This window comes from Lissotriton vulgaris, chromosome 4_1 (genome assembly GCF_964263255.1).
Source record: "Lissotriton vulgaris chromosome 4_1, aLisVul1.2, whole genome shotgun sequence".
Lineage (NCBI taxonomy): Eukaryota > Metazoa > Chordata > Amphibia > Caudata > Salamandridae > Lissotriton > Lissotriton vulgaris.
In genome coordinates, this window is record NC_141691.1 from 1,475,171,631 (window position 1) to 1,475,192,840 (window position 21,210).

Sequence of the window (21,210 nt, forward strand, 5' to 3'; positions counted from 1 at the left end):
TTGCATGGGAATGGTCTGAAATTAATAAGTACTGGCACCAGGTATTCGCAGCATTGACACAAATGGTAGAATCCCAAATTAAGATATCCCCGATCGCTGTGACTCTAGGCTACACCAAAGAAGTCAAAACACCACACAAGAAATATATGATGCTGATAGCCAGGAGAAAAGGTTCCCTGTAAATTTAAAAGAATGGCTACAAGATCTAATATTATGGAAAGAACAATCACGTGCATATGAAGAACTACTCTCATCCACTTCTAGACCAAGGGATATATGGGAACCCTTGAAGACTTACCCCCCCTGCTACATCAGACGATATATATAGAATCCCGCACTTGGACGTGGTGAGTAGGGACACTGTGGATATAATTGTAAAATTAAGATCATTATCCCTATGCGAGCACACTGTTTAAATGAGCCATGCATTTTAAGATTTACCAGTTAATGAGAACCTAGGGCAGGGAGGTTGCAATAAAGATGCACTGCAATGGGATGATGTCACTTGTTTGAAATGTAATTAATAATACTTATCAAATAATTCAGGACACATTTAAATGACAATGCTTCTAGATACGTAACAATGACTGTACTACAAAAACTGTGAATGTCATTTTATGAAAAAGCTGAATAAATAAAATTTGGAAAAAAAAGAAAGGTTTGCAGACAACTAGGCTGAGACTAGGTACCAAAGTACTTTATATTGTAAACATTGCAAGGTGTTTCTCTTACGAGGCACACAGCACTTTTTAAGCTAGATAAATAATCAAGAAGATTGCAGTTAAGGAAGTACTTGAATGATCTGTGCCAGACGGACATCAGGAACCAAAACACTTTAATGTTATTGAACTGTATGTTGCCAAAGTAGCTAGAACCAAGAAGAATCTAGACACCATTTCATTTTACAAGCTTAGGTTTATGAATGGGCATTATCATGCTTAGAGAGGTGCAATTGCTTCTCACTATGTGTATTTTTAATAATTTTGATGTTTACTTGTATCTTTTTGGAAATGTATTGCTGCTATTGAACGTATTTTCAGTTGTGAGCCTCTGTTCACCCACTGTATCTCCTTTCACCTTCTCTTGAAGAACTCTTGGACTGCTCGACCAACGTTACCACTGAGAGTCAAGTGCTTAAGGGGCACTTGGCCCAGTTGCTCAGGACACATAGTATTAGGCCCCCGGGACATTATCAGGTGTAAAAACACCTCAAACCCAGTGGCTGACCCCAGTAGCCCCAGCAAGTAATGCAAAACTGATGTAAGTTACAACATTAAGCTTTTGGAACTGTTCTTTGACTTATGCAAACTAGATCAAACTTTTCAAATATTGTGGCATACATAGGAATTTATGAGGTACTATGCTGTTCATAAGAATAGTGTTTCATGGCTAGCTACCTGATTCTATACTTCGCACCACTTCTTGGACTCTTTAGTATTTCATATTATATGAACCCTCTGATGCAGCACTTTAATAGGGACACTCAGATATCCCAAAGCATTTAACCTTAATTAGAAGCTCCACCACTGGATGTAGGGCAGAAATGTATCCCAAGCTCAGCGTTCCACCACTATGAAAAAGGAGGGAAGTAAATTATCCAAACCTAGCCATGAAACAAAGTTACATTTTTTGAGTATCAACACAGCAACTTGTTGCACATGTGCATTTCTGTAAATCACATTTAACTCCCACGATTCACTGGCAAAATATGCCTCTGTGGTTGTATTAAACAAAGTGTCCTGGGGCACAACTGGTGTTTATGACTTCTTTTTGCACCACAGTGCAGTTGGAGCAACAAATGGGGGTCCCTAGAATCCCCATAAATATATCTGTAGGCAGATAGAGTACCACATGTACCTGCCTGTGGTGTGGCACCTTTTGAAAATGAGGGCCAGTGCAGGCTGTGAAACACAAAGCCACAGTGGCAAACTAAACCCTGTTATTCACTGATGCACTCTCCATAGCAGCCATGGTTTCAGATTGCGGTATGTGAACATTTTTTATTAATTCAGTCTAAATAAAAGTGACATTTCAACTAATATGATGACACTTTCTCACGAGGAAAAACAAGCAATGAAGACAAGGGAAACAAATATCAGAAATTACACCCATTTGAGCAACGAGAAACTCTGACGAAAAACTAACGATCATTTGCAATGCAATAGGTCTCGCAGTTGTGAAAGTTTGAGCTATTGGAATTGTAAATGGCAATGCCTTTTATTTACGTGTTGGTTTTGAAAACATAAATTAAAGGCATTGTCATTTACAATGCCAATAGCTTAAACTCTCGCAAATGCGAGACCTATTGCCTTGCAAATGCTTGTCTTCATCATACTTTGACCCAGAATAAGAGAGAGGAAAAAAGAAAGCAGTAAAAGGTGACGGAAAATTTACAGGGAGTTTAAAAATCAGGGAGTGTCTGGTGATGGGTTAACGATGCATGAGAGGGAATCAAGATCACACAGCCTTGGTATTTGGCACCACAACCTTCAGCACCTTCTGGGTAAAAATCATGTGGTCCTAATTATATTCATATGTTTCTTATTATGCCACAATCTGTATTTTTCATGTGCAGTTTTATGCACATTGCCTTCGATAGAGAACTGTGCCGGAGGGTGGCGTCCCTATGACTTAGGTAAAGTTTTTTTCTTGGTTGCATGTGCATGAAATCAGGTTTCCTAGATTTACTGAAGGAAACAGCAGGAGTAGAAACATCCTGGATGGCAGAGTACAGAGCAGCACTGAGAAGGAAGGAAAGTCAAGGAGCAGGCACGCACAAAACAGGAATAAGTCTGGAGAGAGCGGTGAGAGGATTGGGACAGACAGGCAGCAGACACGCACAAACCGGGGCTGAGAGCCCAAAGAAAGAAGTTAGGAGGGACTGGCAGGCACCCTGTCTAAGAGCCCGGGAAAAGCGGAAGAAGGAGGGATAGGCAGGCAGTAGGCACATACATAACACGCTGAGAGCCCGGAGAAAGTGGCGAGAAGGAGGGGCTGGCAGGAAGCAGGCATGCACACAACTGGGCTGAGAGCCCAGAAGAGCGGCCTTGATGCACAAGTTACTTACCTTCGGTAAAGATATATCTGTAAGAAACAGTAGTTAGTATTAGATTCCTTATCTTAGCCAGGCGTCGGACTGGATCCAGAAACTTTTGTGTAGCATGGCCATTGCGCGTCGGTAGGCGTTGTCTGCGGCTCCGCGTCGTTCGTCGGCGTCGTTGGCGCCGTGATGACGTCGCCGGAGTTCTTAGACGCCGCCCTCGCGTGCTGACGCCAGATCTAATACACAGCTTTTCCGCGCCAGAAACGTAGAGCCATGATAAAAACCAACACTGGTGCCATGAAACTAGGGCCCTGAAAGGGGATGACCTTAACCCTAGATATCGGCTCGCACAACGGGGAGGATGGGTGGGGCGGTAAGGAATCTAATACTAACTACTGTTTCTAACAGATATATCGTTACCGAAGGTAAGTAAATTGTGCATCTGAAAGAAATAGGTTAGTATTAGATTCCTTACCTTAGAATAGATACCCCAGAAATACCAACCCCGGTGTTGGGTCTGCGAACCAACAATCACACCAAAAAGTCCTGGAGGACGGAACGGTCAAAGAAGCCATCCCTCCGTACTTGGCTGTCCAGGCAGCAGAGTCTTGCGAACGTGTGCAGCGAGGCCCACGTAGCTGCCTGACATGTCCTGCAAGGGGACTCTTCCTCTTTAGAGGGATGCAGAGGCAGAAAGAAGGTGGGTAAGGTGATGGACTGCCCGGTGTGGAAGGCTGTGACTACCTTGGGCAGGAAAGAGGGTCTTGTCCGCAACACAACCTTGTCCAGATGGACAGAAAGGGAAGGAGGCTTGGATGAATGAGCCTGGAGCTCACTCACTCTCCTGGCAGAGGTGATGGCAACCAGGAAAGCAGTCTTAAGGGTAAGAAGACGGAGAGGACAGTTATGAAGCGGCTTCAAGTCCCACTGGGGCATCACGAAAGGAACAGGGGGGAACATATGAGTGATGCCCTTCAAGAACCTATTTACAATCGGGGACTTAAACAAAGAAGGCTGATCAGGTAGCCTTAAGAAGGCGGAAAGGGCAGAAAGGTAGCCCTTGATAGTGCCCAGAGAAGGAAGAGGAGAACCTCAGAAAGGGGAGCAGAGAGTGTATCCACAGCCTTTGCTGTGCACCATGCCACAAATCTGTTCCACCTGCAGGAGTATACCGACTTTGTGGAGGGACGCCTGGCTGCCAGAATCACATTACAAACTTCAGGAGGCAAGTCAAATGGCCTCAACTGTCGCCGATCAATCTCCAAGCATGGAGGTGGAGACTGGACAGGTTCGGGTGGAGGACCGTCCCCTGCTGCTTCGACAGAAGGTCCTCCTGAAAAGGCAGACGAATCGGGGGATCAACAGACATGCTGAGTAGCTCGGGATACCAGTATCTTCGTGCCCAGCCCGGTCGCGTCTGATCATCTTCAGCACTCTGAGCAGCAGTGGTATAGGCGGAAAGGCGTACAACAGACCGCAGCTCCACTCACGACGAAAAGCATCTCCGAGCGAGTGCCGCCTTGGAAATTCCAGCGCGCAGAACTGATGACATTGCGCATTCTCTTCTGTGGCGAATAGATCTAACCAAGGATCTCCCCACTGCTGAAAGAGGCCTTGCGCCACGTCCGAGTTCAGACGCCATTCGTGATCCATCATGCACTGACGGCTGAGTTTGTCCGCCCTGGCGTTCCGGGAACCTGCCAGGTGTTGAACCACCAGGGTCACGCCCTGAAGTTCCAGCCACAGCCAGAGGCGCAGAGCCTCCTGGCATAGGGTCCACGACCCCACCCCACCCTGTTTGTTGCAGTACCACATGGCGGTGGTGTTGTCCATGAACACCTGCACTACACTCCCCCGGACAGAGGGGAGGAATGCCTTCAGTGCAAGCCGGATCGCCCGAGCTCCAGAAGGTTGATGTGGAGCCGGGAATCCGCCGGAGACCAGAGGCCTCTGATCTCTGCCTCTCCCATGTGGCACCCCCAGCCCTGGAGGGACGTATTTGTCACAACTACGTGCTCCGGTTGGGGTAGGGAGAGGGATCTGCCGCTGACCCAATCGCGGTCCGTGAGCCACCACTGCAACTGTGTTGCAGTGCCCTCTGAGATCTAGACATGGTCGGACAAGTTGCCCTGATGCTGGGCCCACTGAAACTTCAGGTCCCACTGCAGAGCCCGCATCGCCCACCTGGCGTGATGCACCAGAAACATGCAGGAGGCCATCAGGCCCAGAAGCCGCAGCGTCAATCTGACCGAGACTCGGGATAACGGCTGAAAGATTGGAATCAGAGCCTGAATATCCCGAATCTGCTGTTCGGGAGGATAAACCCAAAACTGCGCCGAGTCTAGAACCGCTCCGATGAAGAGGAGCTTCTGAGAGGGACACAGGTGTGACTTCGGCACATTGATGGAGAACCCCAGCAGGTGCAGGAGGTCGGCCGTAGTCTGGAGGTGGCTGACAACTGTCTGGGGCGAGCAGGCCTTCAACAACCAGTCGTCGAAGTAGGGGAAGACTGAAACCCCTAACCTGCGCAGATGAGCTGCGACCACCGCCATCACTTTCGTGAACACCCGCGGGGCGCTGGTAAGGCCGAAGGGGAGCACGGTAAACTGAAAGTGCTCGTGGCCTACTGTGAAGCCGTTGACGTTCCGCAGTTCCAAGATAGGGCGTAGGCCCCCTTTGCCCTTCTTGGGTACCAGAAAGTAGTGGGAGTAACAACCACACCCTACTTCTGGCCCAGGAACGGGCTTGATGGCCCCCTTGGCCGTGAGGGCCGTAACTTCCTCTTGTAGAAGTTTCAAGTGATCCCCCGACACACGGTGGTACTGCGGTGGCATGGTGGAGGGGCCACCTCGAAGGGGAGGGAGTAGCCCTTCGGACTATTTGCAACACCAACTTGTCCGATGTGCAGTGCGCCAGTGGAGGTGGTGATGGCGAACCCTGCCCCCCACTGGCGTCACATGGGCTTGAAAGCTCGGGCTAGGAGGGTTTTGATGCGGATGCTGAAGGGGCAGGTGTGGACTGGCCTCGCCGTTGTCCCCGACCGCCACCACGGAGGTTTCAACGTCCGCCACCGTGCTGGATGGTAGTCTGCGGCCCGTGGCTGGCAGAACGTGTGGGGGCGCCCCTTCCTTGGCCACGAAATGAGTGAAAGGCAGCCGTTTGCTGGTGCGGGCCGAGAGGCCCAAGGACTTGGCCGTAGCCCTGGAGTCCTTAAAGCGCTTAAGCGCATGGTCTGCCTTGTCGCCAAAGAGGCGAAGGCCATCAAACGGCATGTCCATAAGGGTGTTTTGGACGTCATTCGAACAGTTGGCGGACCTCAACCAGGCGTGGCGACGAATCGTCGTCGTTGTTGCCATCGCTCTGCCCAGTGAGTCTGTGGTATCCAGCCCACACAGGATGAAATACCGTGCCGCATCTCGACCCTCGGCTAGGGCTTGGGCGAGATTAGTCCGGACCCCCTCCGGACATTGTTGCAGCACGTACGTCACTGTGTCCCACAGAGAGTGGGCGTAATGGCCCAAGAGGCACGCGGTGTTGACTGACCGCAACCCCAAACTCAGGGAGGAGAATACCTTTTTCCCCGTATTGCTCATACCTCTTGGATTCCCGATTGGGGGAGTCGTCGGGAATGCGGTCTGGGAGTTAGAGGCCTGGATGACCAGGCTCTCGGGGGTGGGGTGGGGTGGGTGGACAGGAGCAAGTCTCACCCGGAGCCAGCCTGGCCACGTTCCTATCTACAGGCGGACCTGTAGCGGGCTTGGACCAAGTGCCCAGAAGACCGTCTGACAAGGCCTCATTAAATGGCAGCAGAGGATCAGCCGAGCTTGCCTGCGGTTTAAGGACCTCAGTGAGGAGGTTAATCCTCACGGCCGTGACCGGGAGCTCAAGGCCCAAGGCCTTGGCAGCACGCGTCAGCACCACACTATAGGCAGCTCCCTCCTCCGTAGCCACGGGAGGAGGGGAGACAAAACCAGTGTCTGGAGAGGTGTCCAGGCCACTGGCCTCCCCAAGCTCACCTGTCCAGTCCTGAAAAGACTGGCACGAGTGCCAGAGGGTCCTCGGACCCCTCCCAATCCTCCTCGCCACCCATCTCCTGATACTCAGGGTCAAAGGATGGGGCTGGGTCATAGAAATAGAAATCTCCCATCGGCGATGAGTGGCGGCGCTCCGACACCAGACCCGAATCGAGGGTAGGACCAGGGACGACGTCGTCCTGGGACGGCGCCGGAGGCGACACCCTGGGGGCCGGCGCTCGTGAGGTCAACCGGAGACGACCCGGATCCGGCGGGACCCTGCGGCGTCGGGACCGAAGTCGCCGACGGCGCCGGGGCCGAACCACACGCCGGCGCCAGGGTTAAAGAGCCCGGCCCGCGCGGGAACCCAGTCGGGGCGGCTTGGCCCGAAGGCGCCGCGGAACCTGACTGAGGAGTGAGTCACCTCATGGCCGTGAGGAACGCCTCGATCTCCTCCAGTGCCGCGTGCTGCCCAGGTACCGGCGGGTATGGAGCAGGCCGGGACGCCTGCGGCTCCGGTGGAGCCGCAGGGGCGGTGTCGCCCGAACCGCTGGCCATGTCGCACTAGCGTCAGGGGGAGTCAGAAGAGCGATGACACCTCTTCGACTTCTTGTGCCTCTTACCTGAGGACTTCGAGCCTGAAGACTGGTGACGTCTCCCGGAGCTATGATGACTCCGACCCCGCGACCGGTCCCTTGACCTTCTCTCGGACCAGGACCTCGAGCTGCACGGAGCAGGACTTGTCGTCATGGTCGGGGCCCAGACAGTGAAGGTTCCGGCGATGGGGGTCGGTAACCGACATCAGTTGGTTACAGTCGACGCAGGGTTTAAACCCGGGCATCCCTACCGGCACCGTCGGAGTCGATAGACTTCGAAAAATGATCAAAAAGGATCGGAAAAGTTAGTAAAAAATTGACTAAGGGTACAACTTTTTCAGGATCTGCGCTTGCTGGTGCGGAAAAAAGAACTGACGTCAGCGCGTGAGGGTGGCTTCTAAGTACCACGGCGATGTCATCCCGGCAACAACGACGCCGACGACTGGCGCGGAGCCGCAGACGACTCCTACCGACGCGCAAGGGTACTGCTACGCAAAAGTTTCCGGATCCAGTCCGACGCCTGGGGATATTCTAAGGTAAGGAATCTAATACTAACCTGTTTCTTTCAGATCGGAGACACCTTGCTCAGTGTGTGGCCAGGGAGCGGCGTGGGGAGTGGGTGGGCAGCAGCGTACAACGGTGTTGAGGGAGTAGAATTGCCCATGGATTGCTCAGAGTGGGTGGGCAGCGGCGTGAAGTGAGGCTTAAATTAAATCAGACGATTTTATAGAAAAGTAATATTCAAATATCACATGCAGGCCATTTCAGTATTTTAAACGGGCAAATGGCCCATATTTTTGTTTCTGCGAAAGGTGCAACCACCATCGTGATTGGAATCTATTTTACACGTATTACACTGGCAGTATAGCATCACTTAATTAACCTTATCTTGTTTTGCCCCTAGCCGAGGCCTCTGACGCTCATCCGTGAGGGATGACCTATCTTAAGTGCCCCCATTGGCCCGAGCCGCCGTCCGTCAGGAGACGGGTCTCGTGCAGCCAGGCTGCTCTTCCGGTGGGAGGGAAAAGCCGCTGATGGAGATGTAGAGGCGGGTGTAGGGCGGCCCTGCGAGAGGGTTGGGGACAAGCAGGCTGTCCAGGGACAGGGAGGCGCGCCGCTCTGTGGGGCTCGCAGGTTGGCACTGGCTACGGGCTCTGAATACCTTAACCCCTGCCTGGTTGTGGAAGGAGAGTACGGGGACAGGTGCCAGAGCGAGGACGAGAAGGGCACGGTAAGCGGTTAACGGGGACAGCTGCAGGCGCGGAGCACCAGGAGATTCCACTCTTAAATAGAGGGCGGAGGGGAGCGGGCGAGGGTGATCTATAGCAGGAAGAGCAGCTACTTGTTCCAACGTCTGTGGGCTGGATGTGAAGGGGACATGACGGCTGGTGGAAGGAGAAACCTACCGGATCACACGCAGGGCCCCATATGAAAACAAGACGGAGCGTGCCGCGCTTGGAGCGGGCGTGCGCATTACAAAAAGAAATTGATGAAAATAAGATGAATCTTGCGATGACGGAAGGGAGATGTGCACATGTGCACACGGGTGCGTTCACAGACCCCAATCGCCTGCGCATGCCCCGGTCTGTCTCCCTTGAGAGGCAAGTCGCTGATAATAAGTTTCGCTGGCGACAGCGCTTCGCGCTGCGTCGCCAGGTGCGAGACCTAAAAACTGCTGAAAAGCACCAGAAATGGAAGGGCATTTAGGAAGGAAAGAGGTGGCAAGGGGCATACTGAGTAGGAAAGAAAAATGTGTCTTCCCTGATGGAAAGCCTGAGCAGCATGGACAATGCACATGACCTGATGTGAGACACTCAGCATGAACAACATAGATCAGCTGCCTAGTAATTGTTATGTTATGTTTAAACAACTTATAAAGCACGCAAATACCCATAGGTGTCTCTGCGCTAAGTGCTCCTGAAGGCAGGGCCATGGCCTAGATAATTGAGTCAACACAGTCAGCGGACTCAAGGACAGGCACCGGGCATTGGAAAAGCCTGAAGATGAGGCGCACCCAGTCTCACATAGGTCACAGCCGGCAGCAAGGACACTGTAGTGTTATATTTAAAAAACAACACCTTCAAAGCTAATAAAAATGACCCCTAAATCGGTCCGCCCCATTTGGCGCACCACTAACTACCCAGCCCCACAGCCAGAGGCACAGATGAGCTGCCTAAAAGTACAGTTGGCGCTAGCTGGTTTAATGGGTCGGGGGTTCTAATAAAATGATGTGTTCTCTACGTATTCACTGTGTCTGGAGTGGAATTATGAGGAAGATGACACCACATCTGGCAATCATGAGATGGACATCAAACATTTCACTGTTGGCTGGCTGAGGGGGTGCAGTATATCAGTCAGAACTTTTGTAACACCAACTGGCATGCAGCTGCTAAAAAGCAAATGTATATTACACTCCGCTGGCAGTTTCAATTGCGAGGTGACAATCAGTTTATGGGCTGCCTCCTCAAATGCTCCTGGCCACTGCACATCAACTCTCTCGCTGTAAGCGTGCATGGTGTGCCGGCCCGAGCATCAGACTCTACAGCAGCTGCTTCAGTGGGCATCAGCAGCCACCGCAGTCCCATGGGGTTGGGTCCGGCGGTCATTGCCATTAGTTTTAATTTACTGCCAAGGAGCACTGATTTGCCACAGCCTAGCCACCAGAATCACACAAACTTACCTGGAGCCAGCAGCAGGACGTGACGTGACGTCCTGTGGCACCTATGTCTGCCTCAAAGTGACATCCGTCAGAATAGGGCTGTGGGGTCATCTTACCTTCTGATACATTGTAGCAGCCAGTGAGTTAGCAGCAGATACTTGCTGAGCCACCCCCCAAGTTAATGGCTTGATAGCCGAGGCGCTATGCCAATTATATGTGACAAAATGCTGAAAGAGACATTGCACCACTTCCAGGCGGAGACGTCATTCGTGATCCCCTAATCATCTTCGGCTGAGTTCATCTGCTCTGGCATTCAGAGATCCCACCAGTTGCTACACCACAAAGGAAATGCCTTAACTTTTCAGCCATGTCAAGAGGCGCAGAGCCTCTTGACAAAGGGTCCATGACCCCACCCCGCTTTTGCAATACCACATGGTGGTAGCGTTGGATGTGAACACCTGTACCAGCCCTCCTTCGATCAAAGGAAGAAAGACTTTTAATGCCAAGCAAATCCCCCAAATCTGACAGGTTTATGTGTAATTCAGACCTCTGATCTCCACCTCTCCCAAATGGCCGCCCCAGCCCAGGAGTGATGCATCAGTTGGGGAAGGGAGAGGTATCTGCCACTGACAAAATTGTGGTTTGTTAGCCACCACTTTAGGTCTTTTACAGTCCCCTCCGAGATCTGGAGCATGTTGAAGATATTCCCCTGATGCTGCACCCACAGGAACTTCAGGCCCCACTGTAGAGACCGCATATGCCAGAGGACATGTGTCACCAGCAGGAGGTCATGAGGTCCAACAGCGTAAGACTCAGTGAAATCAAGGATAGAGTCTGAAACATCATAGCTGAATATCCTGGACTCACCTAAAGGGAGCCTCTGAGAGGGAGTCAGGTGCAACTTTGGCATGTTGCTAGTGAACACCAGCAACTGCAGGAGGTTCACCGTAGTCTGAAGGTGGCTGACTGCCTGGGGCGAGCCCACCTACAACAGCCAGTAGTTGAGGTTAAGGGAAGACCGTAATCTTTGACTTTCACAGATGAGCTGTAACCATCGCCATCACCTTGGTGAACACCTGAGAGGTACTGTAAAGCTGAAAGGTAGCACAGCAAACTGATAGTGGATTTGGCCCACAGTGAACCGCAGATAGTGCATTTAGCCTGGCAGGATGAGGCAGTGGAAAAATGCATCTGGCAAGTACAACACTACCATCCAGTCTCACATTTCTAGGGCACACCAAACTTAGGCGCGCGTGAGCATTTTGAATTTTTCATTTTCAAGCAGAGGTTGAGAAGGGCTAGATCCAGGATATGAAAGTCCTCCGTCCTTTTTTGACACCAGAAAGTAGCGGTAATAACAACAACAACAACAACTTCTCATGCAGACACCCTCTCTATGGCTCCCTTGGCCAAAAGAACCTGCACTTCTTGATGGAGCAAGGAGAGATGGTCCTGCGTCAGCCGATCGCAAGTGGGTGGCATGGGAGGTGGGAGTGTCACTAAGGTGGGGGGAGTAGCCCATTGGACTATCTGGAGTACCCAAAGGTCTGATGTTACTGACGCCAGTGGGGGGGATGGGGTTGATAGCCTATCCTGCCTCCCAATGGAAGTCCATGATGGTCTGGGGGCAGACTAAAGAGGCAGCAGCTGCTGGGGGATGGAGCAGCTGACATGACAGGTGGGTGCCTGACCCACATATCCTATGAGACCCATACCCTCAACCACAAAAAGGCCGAGAAGCCTGCTGACTGTGGTGTTTGGAAGGGTATGGGTGCGGCTGGAGGCCACTTCCATGGCCCCGAAAGGCAAATAGGGGTTAAGAAATGGCTATATACAAGCCCAAGGACCTGCCCTCAGCCCAGTTGTCCTTGAAGGGTTCCAGCGATAAACCCGCCTTGTCCTAAACAAGGCGAGAGCCATTAAATGGCATGTTCCTGAAGAAAGCCTGGACATCCCCTGAACAACCAGATGTTCCTGAAGAAAGCCTGGACATCCCCTGAACAACCAGATGTTCTCAGTCCGGGTCTGGTGGATCCAGCGAAGGATCCTTGAGGCCCGACAGATGCAGAGTGTGAACCCGCCGCTGTGGTCCCAGTAGGAGCCCCTACTGCGCCAGTGGTGTCCGAAGGCACTCCAGAGGAGCCATGGGCCAGGCCGCCCAAAGCAGCGGCGCATGCCCTCAATAAATTCTTTGTTAGGCAGGTGTTGCTCCAGCTCTGGGAAAATCGGGAAAGCGCAGAGGGGACCCAGAATCAATAGTCTTCGACTCGTGGGCCTGGAGTGCCGACACTCCCTTGTACCGTCGGATGACTTTGATAGATACAGGGAAGTCGTAGAGTGTTTGGACTTCTTCAACTTCTTGTGTTTGTGGGACTTCCCCAATGACGTTGAGTGCGACGACGAACGTCAGGCTCTACGAACTGTTGTGTGACCTCCCATGAGAATGGGACCTCTAGCATAAAGGAGTCGACCGGCGTCCAATGACGGGGAGCTTGAGGAATGACTCCCTCATTGCCTTGAAGTGTATGGCGCAGTAGTCCTCACATGCCTTGGAGTTGTGTCCTGGCTCCAGGAACCACAAATACACCAAGTGAGGGTCTGTCACCAACATTTGCCTATGACAGGTCCCACATAGCTTGAAACCAGCCAGTTTTTTTTTAGGAGATTCTTACACCACGAGATAAAAACTCAAAAGGATCGACAAAAGTAAAAAAAGACCCGTCAAAAAGCACCTGTAGGATAGCTCAAGGAAATAACTGACGTCAGTGAACTGAGGTGGTACCTATATAGATACCACACAGGTCACTTTCGGCGTGGAAAACGCAGACACGGAGACAAACGACACCACCTACTGGCACGCATGGATGGGGTTCGAAAATGTTATTTAACAAACTGTATTGTAGTAAAGATTTATTGACCGGTTTGTTTTCTTTAACAAAAAAAAGAGGTAATTTGTGCAAAACGGGGAGTGCATTTTCTTCCATAATCAATCACAGTTTCCCTATGTCGAGCAGTAGAGCAGAAAGGGACAATACTATATATAGCCATGGGGCCGTATAATAAATGGGTGCACTAGCACCGTGCAGACCTGTGTGCTCATTGTAGCCTTTTCAAGGCTTTGCACTTTCAAAGGGCACACATTTGTACAACTATGTACTATGTAAATGTATACATTCTGAAATGTCCCTGGAGAATAAACAAAGAGTATGTAGAAACTAGCCCTCCTCCTATCCATAGTAAAGAATTACCTTGGAATTCTTTCGCTTTCCACCACATCCACTTTTCACATTACAGTTAGATGGAACTGGACGTCTGTTCCCCCAAAGCATGGAGAAGAAACTGGTACTTATTAATAACCTTCCAGCATTAGCACTTCAGGGCTTAATAAAAAGTTACTCCATGCACCAGTGAAGCCCCAGCTGTAAAAGAAACTGAATGAGCAGGATCTAATGGTAGATCTTTTAGGTACACTTGTCCAATCCTGAGTAAATATAAATATTAACTAGAAACAAGATTATTATACTCCAGATCCCCTCTACAGCCCGTCTTCTTTTTTTCTCTTCTAAGGCTCAAAAATATAATCGTTAAGTCTACAAATATTCAAACCGATAAAAAAAAATAACTTTCTATCCAATCTGTGAAAACTCCCATTCTTTGTAATTGGGATCCTAAATGTTCTAATGATTAGTGTTAGAGTTTAGTTGCTTGTTAGAGCTTAGGTGCCCGAGATTTTGGTTATATATCCATGTCCTAGGAATATTACGCAGAAAACCGGCTTCAAAATGTGAGCTTGCTCCGCCTATAATCCCAAACATTTCAATAACATAGCTCACATTGGCCAATATCGACTTATGTATCATGTACTGCTTCTACTTTGGACTAGATCTGCAGTTTTCAAAGTATTCTTTTGAATTACAAGGCGAATTTAAGTGGCCCTGAAGTTTGTTTTGGAACAAATGTAGCAGTTTCTTGCAAGAGGCGCACATTTGCCTTTATAACTAATCGCCTTTATCATGATTTTACCCTGTTTAGCAATTTCTCCGTTTTAATGTTTCCCAATGTACTTCCTACAACCTGTGTTAGATTATCATTTCAGGATACAAAAAAGTGCATTGTAAATCTCTGACGTGCAAATGTGTTCATTATGTGACAGATTAGCTCAATGAGGCACACATTTCACAGGGGTGTATGTTCCCACCTCAGCACAAAGGTACAGACATTTTCCCATGGACAGAAATGCCCTTTGAGGGCACATTACATGATTTCCTCACCCCAAGTTATCAAGACTAAAATGAATGGGTTCCCTTGTATTCTAAATAAATGTAGACATACTCATACTTCCAGTGCAATGTAATTTCCTTTCAGCGAATAGAGAGAAGGTAACTGAGCTGGTAATCTGAACTTTTTCCACTGCTGTTTGATAAACTTTAATAAACCTTTCAACAAGCCCTCAAATCAGTGTCTGCCTTTCCATACCATGCCTTTATCTCAAACAACAGAGACGCATTTCTAATCTCATCTCTTCACGTATCACTTTCAAGTGGTCATAAATGGTGTCATGATTGCATTCGAGTCATAATCTTCTTCATACCTTTTCAGGTTTTTCACTGAAGAGAAAGCCATGGTAGAATTTGCTTTCTGTGAAGACGCAGCTGATCACTGCAATTGCACAGTTGTATGCAGCGCAGTGGTACTGTCTTCTTTTATCCAGCAGCTGTGTCTCCCCAGTCATGTTTTCGGAAAAGGCATCGTAGCAAGATCTTAATAGAAATTGTACAAAAATTGATTGCAACGTTAATTTATCTGATTACGAGTTCTTTTGTGTTCAGTAACAAGCACTAAGGAATTCAAACTAAAATCATAATAAGTTGTGCAAAAATAATATTTTGTAAAGAAAGCATGCTTCTTCAGGCATATATACTGTAACATCACGTCTTATGCATTCTAATAAAGTTAACTATTTTTGCCAGAGTTTCTGAATCGATCATTTGTTAATATTTACCAAAACTGTACATGAGGTGCGGAATAGGCAAGAAGTAAAAACGACGAAAATAATTCTTATACCAATTATTAAGAGTGCAATTCGCACATTTTGCCATCCACTGCTTTAGTAAATCCACACTGTTTTCAATGATTTCAAAGTTGTGACTTCTTTGAGTGTATGCATCCTTGCAAAGGTTTTCAAACTAACATGATGCAAAAACAGCCTTTAATAAAAGTGCGATTCAATGTCAGTACAGCAGGCTCAGATTGTGCTAAACGTCTTTTCCTTTATTTTTTCTCAACAGCCAAACATTATCTTGACAAAACAATGTCAAACATAAAATTACAAATCCCATAAGTCCTATCAGCAAAAAACTAATGTCCACCAATAAGGGATCACGACCACCATTTACATATGCACATCCACAAGGAAATTCACTTTCTCTTTCGTCACTATTCAGCAGTCAGATAAGTGCCTTTACCTTATGGATTTTCTTGTTTTTCATATTATGCACCACTGATCTGTTGTATAGTATGTACTTTGTGTCAGGTTGTTTTCCTTCCCATTTAGCAGTCATTGGCTTTCATTTTATGCACGGTTTCTTTTTTTCCAACTATAGTATTTATTGTGGAACCTGGAGCTTTGAAGCGCGAGGCCCCATTTTCCCACCTTTTCATTACAGAAGCCTAGCGCCACTGAGGCAGAGCATTTTTTGCTGTCCGCTTACATTCTGCACTGTGGGGGTAGGCTGCGCAGACACTCGGAGAAGCCACGTCTCCAGGGGCGCTGTGAGCGCGAGAAAAGCCACACTAGGCGTCCTGTTCTTTTCTATCACAGAGGAGACGGCCTCTGCACCACTATCAGGTTTTGTCTGCAGCGATTTCTATATTTCTGTCTTTTTGCGTCCAACACTCTGCTTGATATAACCTGCACGCAACACAGCATAAAATATAGGGGAGTGCGCGGTAGTGCTATGGGTTCTTATTTCTGCGCTGAGCCCGATTTGGCCCTTGAAGGCCTAAATCCACATTGGAGACGTTATATCAAAGGGTGCTCCTAAGCACAACATACTTTTTCCGCCTACAAGAGGTGCTTAAGGAGGTCCTTATATACAGCATTTCCCTTGCCAGTTTAAACGTCTATTCTCCTGATCGCCCTGGCAGGAATAAGGAGGGAGAGTGATTGTGAAGAGTGTGAGAAGTTGGCCTGATATATGATGCTCACTAGTTCTAGTGATCACCTTGTATCAGTCCAAACAACCCTTATGGTGATTGGTTGTAAGTCAACCTTATAGACCAGCTATCCTAATGGTAGCATGGACAGAGCAGTCTAGGCTAAACTCTTTTGGCATGTGAAGCCAGCTGTTTCACCACATATAACCCCTTGAATACCAAATGAAAGGACACCACACAGGTTGTTATGAAAATAAACAAGATATTTATTACTAACAAAACACCTCTGAACTCTTTATGAGATCAGAGAGCTAAGCACATGACAAGACTCTTAAGAAAAATACTTTAAGTTGCACAAATTACAATGGAGCCCTAGGGGCACGACAAACCATATACTAAGTAAATGGTATAAGGAAATCGATAGAGGAAATGAAGATGTCCAGAGGCTGTAGGATCGCTGGGAGTACACTACCCTAACCTTAGGTAAGGAGAGGGGGCCCACGGGACGCGTGTGCAGAGGGTGAACTCACACTCGAGATGCGGGACAAAGTCAATGGACACTACAAATTACGAAAAGGTAAGTAAAAGAAAGTTCCGACTACTTAGGACTAAAACGACTGGATACCTGGACACTAGGAGAGTCAATCTACCCTTGAGCACCGAAATGCTCTAGTTACCTCACCCACGGGCTGCAGGTGCATAGGTGTGAAAGTGTGTCGGGTTTCCGCGTCGAAGTCTATGGAGCCTTGAAGAAAGATGCTGCAGGCGACCAGGAGGAAGATGTCCGGAGCGATCCAAGGGTGGATTGAGGAAGATGGAGACCTGAAAGCAGAGGGGACAATGTTCACAGTCACTAGCCAGTGACCGGAGTGGAACCAGGAATGAACCAGATGCTGTTGTCGCGATCAGGTGAAGAGTGGACGCTTGACTCTGCAGCCACGTGGACCAGGAGTTGTCTTCGACGACCAGCATGGAGGCACGAGCTGTCCCACGCAGGCTCTCGCTGTCGGCGGTGTCGGATCCGGATTCGGATTCAACAGGCCTTGGCAAAGGCAAACATTGCGGTGAGTGGAGATGGCGTCTGGTGCGGACCAGGAGGGTCCGGGGTGCTTCTCCTTTGCAGGGAAGCAAGGGCCAGTCTGGAGCAACCAGACCAGCGATGTAGATTTTGTGGATCATCGTCTAGGAGGCCACTAGCCAGCCGGCAAGTGACCAGACAACGCGTCGAGCAGCAATCAAGCAAAAGGGCCCCACGCACATCTCGTGGATGCTGGAGAGCTGATCTTCTGTGCAGGAGCTGCTCGGAGCTGGGGTTCTCAATCCCCAAAGCACTTTCTCGAGGATGCCTCTGAAGTCGTGCTGGAAGCGAAGTGCAGTTTCTCCAAAATGGCCGGTCCCACGTGTCTCGTCGCACCCACGGATCTCAGCTGTGCTGCAGATGTAGGTAGAGGTCGTAGAGGTCGGAGAGGTCTGGAAGTCCGGGTCTTGTCGGGCTCTGAATTCTGGTTCCACCAGGAAGGATGACAAAGTGAACCGCTAGGACGCTTGATGGTGCCTGCTTGTGCAGGGTGGTCACTCCTTGGCCACAGGGGAGATTTTTTTCAGTCTTCTGTGGAGCAGAACGTCGAACTCCAGAGTTTCTTCTTTGTAGAGTTTCAAATCAGGATAATCTACTTTGGAATGGGACCATCTCCTACCTTTATTCTCCTAAAGGGGCTGTACTGTGACTAGGTCCCTCCTATGGGTGGGACCAGGAAAGGGGGTGGTTACACCCCCTATCCTTTGTCCGGTTTCGCGCCAGAGCTGGGGCTGGAGTGCCCCAGCAACTGGTTTGAACCAGAGTGTGCAAAGGGACACCTTGTGTGCCCCAGGCATGTCTCATTCCTTTCAGCCTGTCCTACCTCAATACACAAAATCCTGTCTGGGGTGGTGCTAGCACCTCCCAAGGCAGGAAACCCTTTGTCCAGGCCTCCCTCGCTGGAAGGACTCCCAGCAGCAGGAGGTCAGACTTGTGTCTGTGGTGGCAGCATCCATTTTCTGATGCTGAGGCTCGAGTTAACTTTAACCGGGGTTCACAGTTACATACATGTCGTGTCCCTCTAAAAGGTTGGAATGCTACCCCCGTCGCCAGAACTGGCGAGGGGGTAGTATTCCAATTCGTATGACACCTTACTCGACATGTTTTGATAATGCTATGCCAAAGTTAGCAATAACCACGAGGATTATAATGCACTTAAGAGTATATGGTATAGCGTTATCATGGAAACAGCTAAAGGACTTGGTTCCGAAAGCTGCAGACAGGCTCAGCTTATGCTAGAGCACCAGCTCACATAATTCCAAGCATTCTGCCTCCAGGATTGTTAAGGCCTGCCATAGGAGTGACTTATAAGAGTATATGTGTCCATTTTAGGGTTAGATATAGGTATACTATATCTAAAGCAAAGGGTGATTACACCACCTTGCCCCAGCTGTGTTACCAGCCAGTTGGGTCTGTTTAGATGGCCAGCCAGGGTTGGCACAATACATGCTGCAGCCCCTGGTAGGCCTTGGATGCACTTATGCCCTGGGTAACTATGGTACACTGTACAAGGACTTACAAGAGTGACCCAATACCAATTGGTAAATGCACCTAAAGTACATGGATGTCATATTAGAGAGAGAACAGCTAGGCTGTGGGTTTGATTAGCAGGCCCACAGCCAGGGAAAGTCGTAAACCAGTGAAGCAAAAAGCAAAAATCTGGGGAGACCATAGGATTGCAGACCCTACTCTACTACATAACCCCCACCCCAAACTTAGGGACATTAAACTAACCTTGACCAGGTGAGTCTTCTTGTTCTAAGTGGAAATACCTGGAGAGACCATCTGCATTGCCATGGTCAGTCCCTGGTCTGTGCTCCACTGTAAAGTCCATCCCCTGTAGGGAAATGGACCACCTAAGAAGTTTGGGGTTTTCACCCTTCATTTGATTTAGCCACAAGAGGGGCTTATGGTCTGTCTGAATCTTGAAGTGAGTTCCAAATAAGTATGGCCTCAACTTCTTCAGGGCCCAAACCACAGCAAAGGCCTCCCTCTCAATAGCTGACCAACGTTTCTCTCTGGGGTCAGCCTTCTACTTATAAAAGCAATGGGCTGGTCATGACCATCATTATTCAGTTGAGATAGAACAGCTCCCACACCCAACTCAGAAGCATCTGTTTGGACAATGAAAGTTTTGGTGTAGTCTGGACTCTTGAAAATAGGTGCAGCACACATGGCCTGCTTCAGGTCATCGAATGCCTTTTGACAGCTAACTGTCCACTGAACTTTCTATGGCATTTTCTTGCTTGTCAGGTCATTAAGTGGGGTCACAATGGTCCCATAATTTCTGTCAAATTTCCTATAGTAACCAGACAGGCCCAAGAAAGCTATGACCTATGTCTGGGTGGTTGGAGGAGCCCAGTCCTTTATGGCCTGTATCTTGCTCTCCAATGGTTGAACCTGGCCTCCACCTACAAGGTGGCCCAGGTACACAACCTGACTCTGCTCTATCTGGCACTTGGTAGCCTTGATAGTGAGGCCTGCTTTTTGCAGGTCCTCTAGAACTTTTCTCAGGTGGATCAGGTGATCCTCCCAGGTGGAGCTGAAGACAGAAATATCACCTAGATATGCTGCACAAAAGTCATCCAACCCAGTGAGAACTAGATTCACCAACCTTTGAAAAGTGACAGGTGCATTTTTCAAACCAAAGGGCATCACCACAAATTGGTAATGACCTCCTGGGGTAGAAAATGCTGTTTTGGCCTTGGCATCCTCAGCTAACCTGATTTGCAAATAACCAGCTGTCAGGTCAAATGTATCAAGAATTTGGGAGAAGCCAATAATTATCTATGAGTTCATCTGCCCTTGGTATTGGATGGGCATCTGTCTTAGTGACAGCATTGAGACCCCTGTAGTTTACACAAAACCTCATCTCTCTCTTACCATCCTGGGTGTGAGGTTTTGGCACTAGAGCTACAGGACTACTCCAAGGGCTCTCTGAGGGTTCAATGACTCCCAATTCCAACACGTTTTGTACTTCTTTCTTTAGGCTGTCCCTGACGTGGTCAGGTTGCCTGTAGATTTTACTCTTTATAGGCAGACTGTCACCAGTGTCCACCTCATGGGTGCACCAGTTTGTCTGACTGGGGGTCAGAGAGAACATTTGTCTAAAGGATTGAAGAACCCGTTTGCAATCCTTTTGCTGATGCCCCGAGAGGCTGTCAGAAAAGACCACACCATATACTGACCCATCATCAGGGTTCTGAGTGAGCAGGTCTGGGAGATGGTCACTCTCTTCCTCCTGTCCCACATCTGTGGCCATGAGCAAGCCCATGTCCGCCCTGTCAACAAATGTCTTGAGCCTGTTCACATGAAGTACTCTGTGGGGGCTCCTGGGAGTTCCAAGGTCCACCAGGTAGGTGACCTCTCCCTTCTGTTCAATGATGGTGTGGGGTCCAGACCATTTGTCTTGGAAAGCTGTTGGGGCCACTGGCTCCCAACACCCACACCTTCTGTCCTGGCTGGTAAACAGTTAGGACAGCCTTTTGGTCATGCCAAGCTTTTTGAAGTTCTGGGCTGGCCTCAAGGTTTTTGGATGCCTTCTCCATGAACTCTGCCATCCTGGAGCGGAGACCAAGTACATAGTCCACTATGTCAAGCTTAGGCTTTTTGAGAGGTAACTCCCATCCTTCCTTCACAAGACATAGGGGTCCTCTTACAGGATG

The 21,210-nt window shown here is 49.2% G+C and overlaps 1 protein-coding gene across 1 annotated transcript in view; it reads right to left on the reverse strand.

The window, feature by feature from the left end:
* PRKDC (protein kinase, DNA-activated, catalytic subunit) overlaps positions 1–21,210 on the reverse strand; it is a 2,818,033-nt gene that overhangs the window by 1,739,206 nt on the left and 1,057,617 nt on the right. Inside the window, exon 43 of the mRNA XM_086965729.1 lies at positions 14,903–15,071. Within this exon, the coding sequence (XP_086821855.1) occupies positions 14,903–15,071 (169 nt within the window). The remainder of the gene's footprint in view (positions 1–14,902; positions 15,072–21,210) is intronic.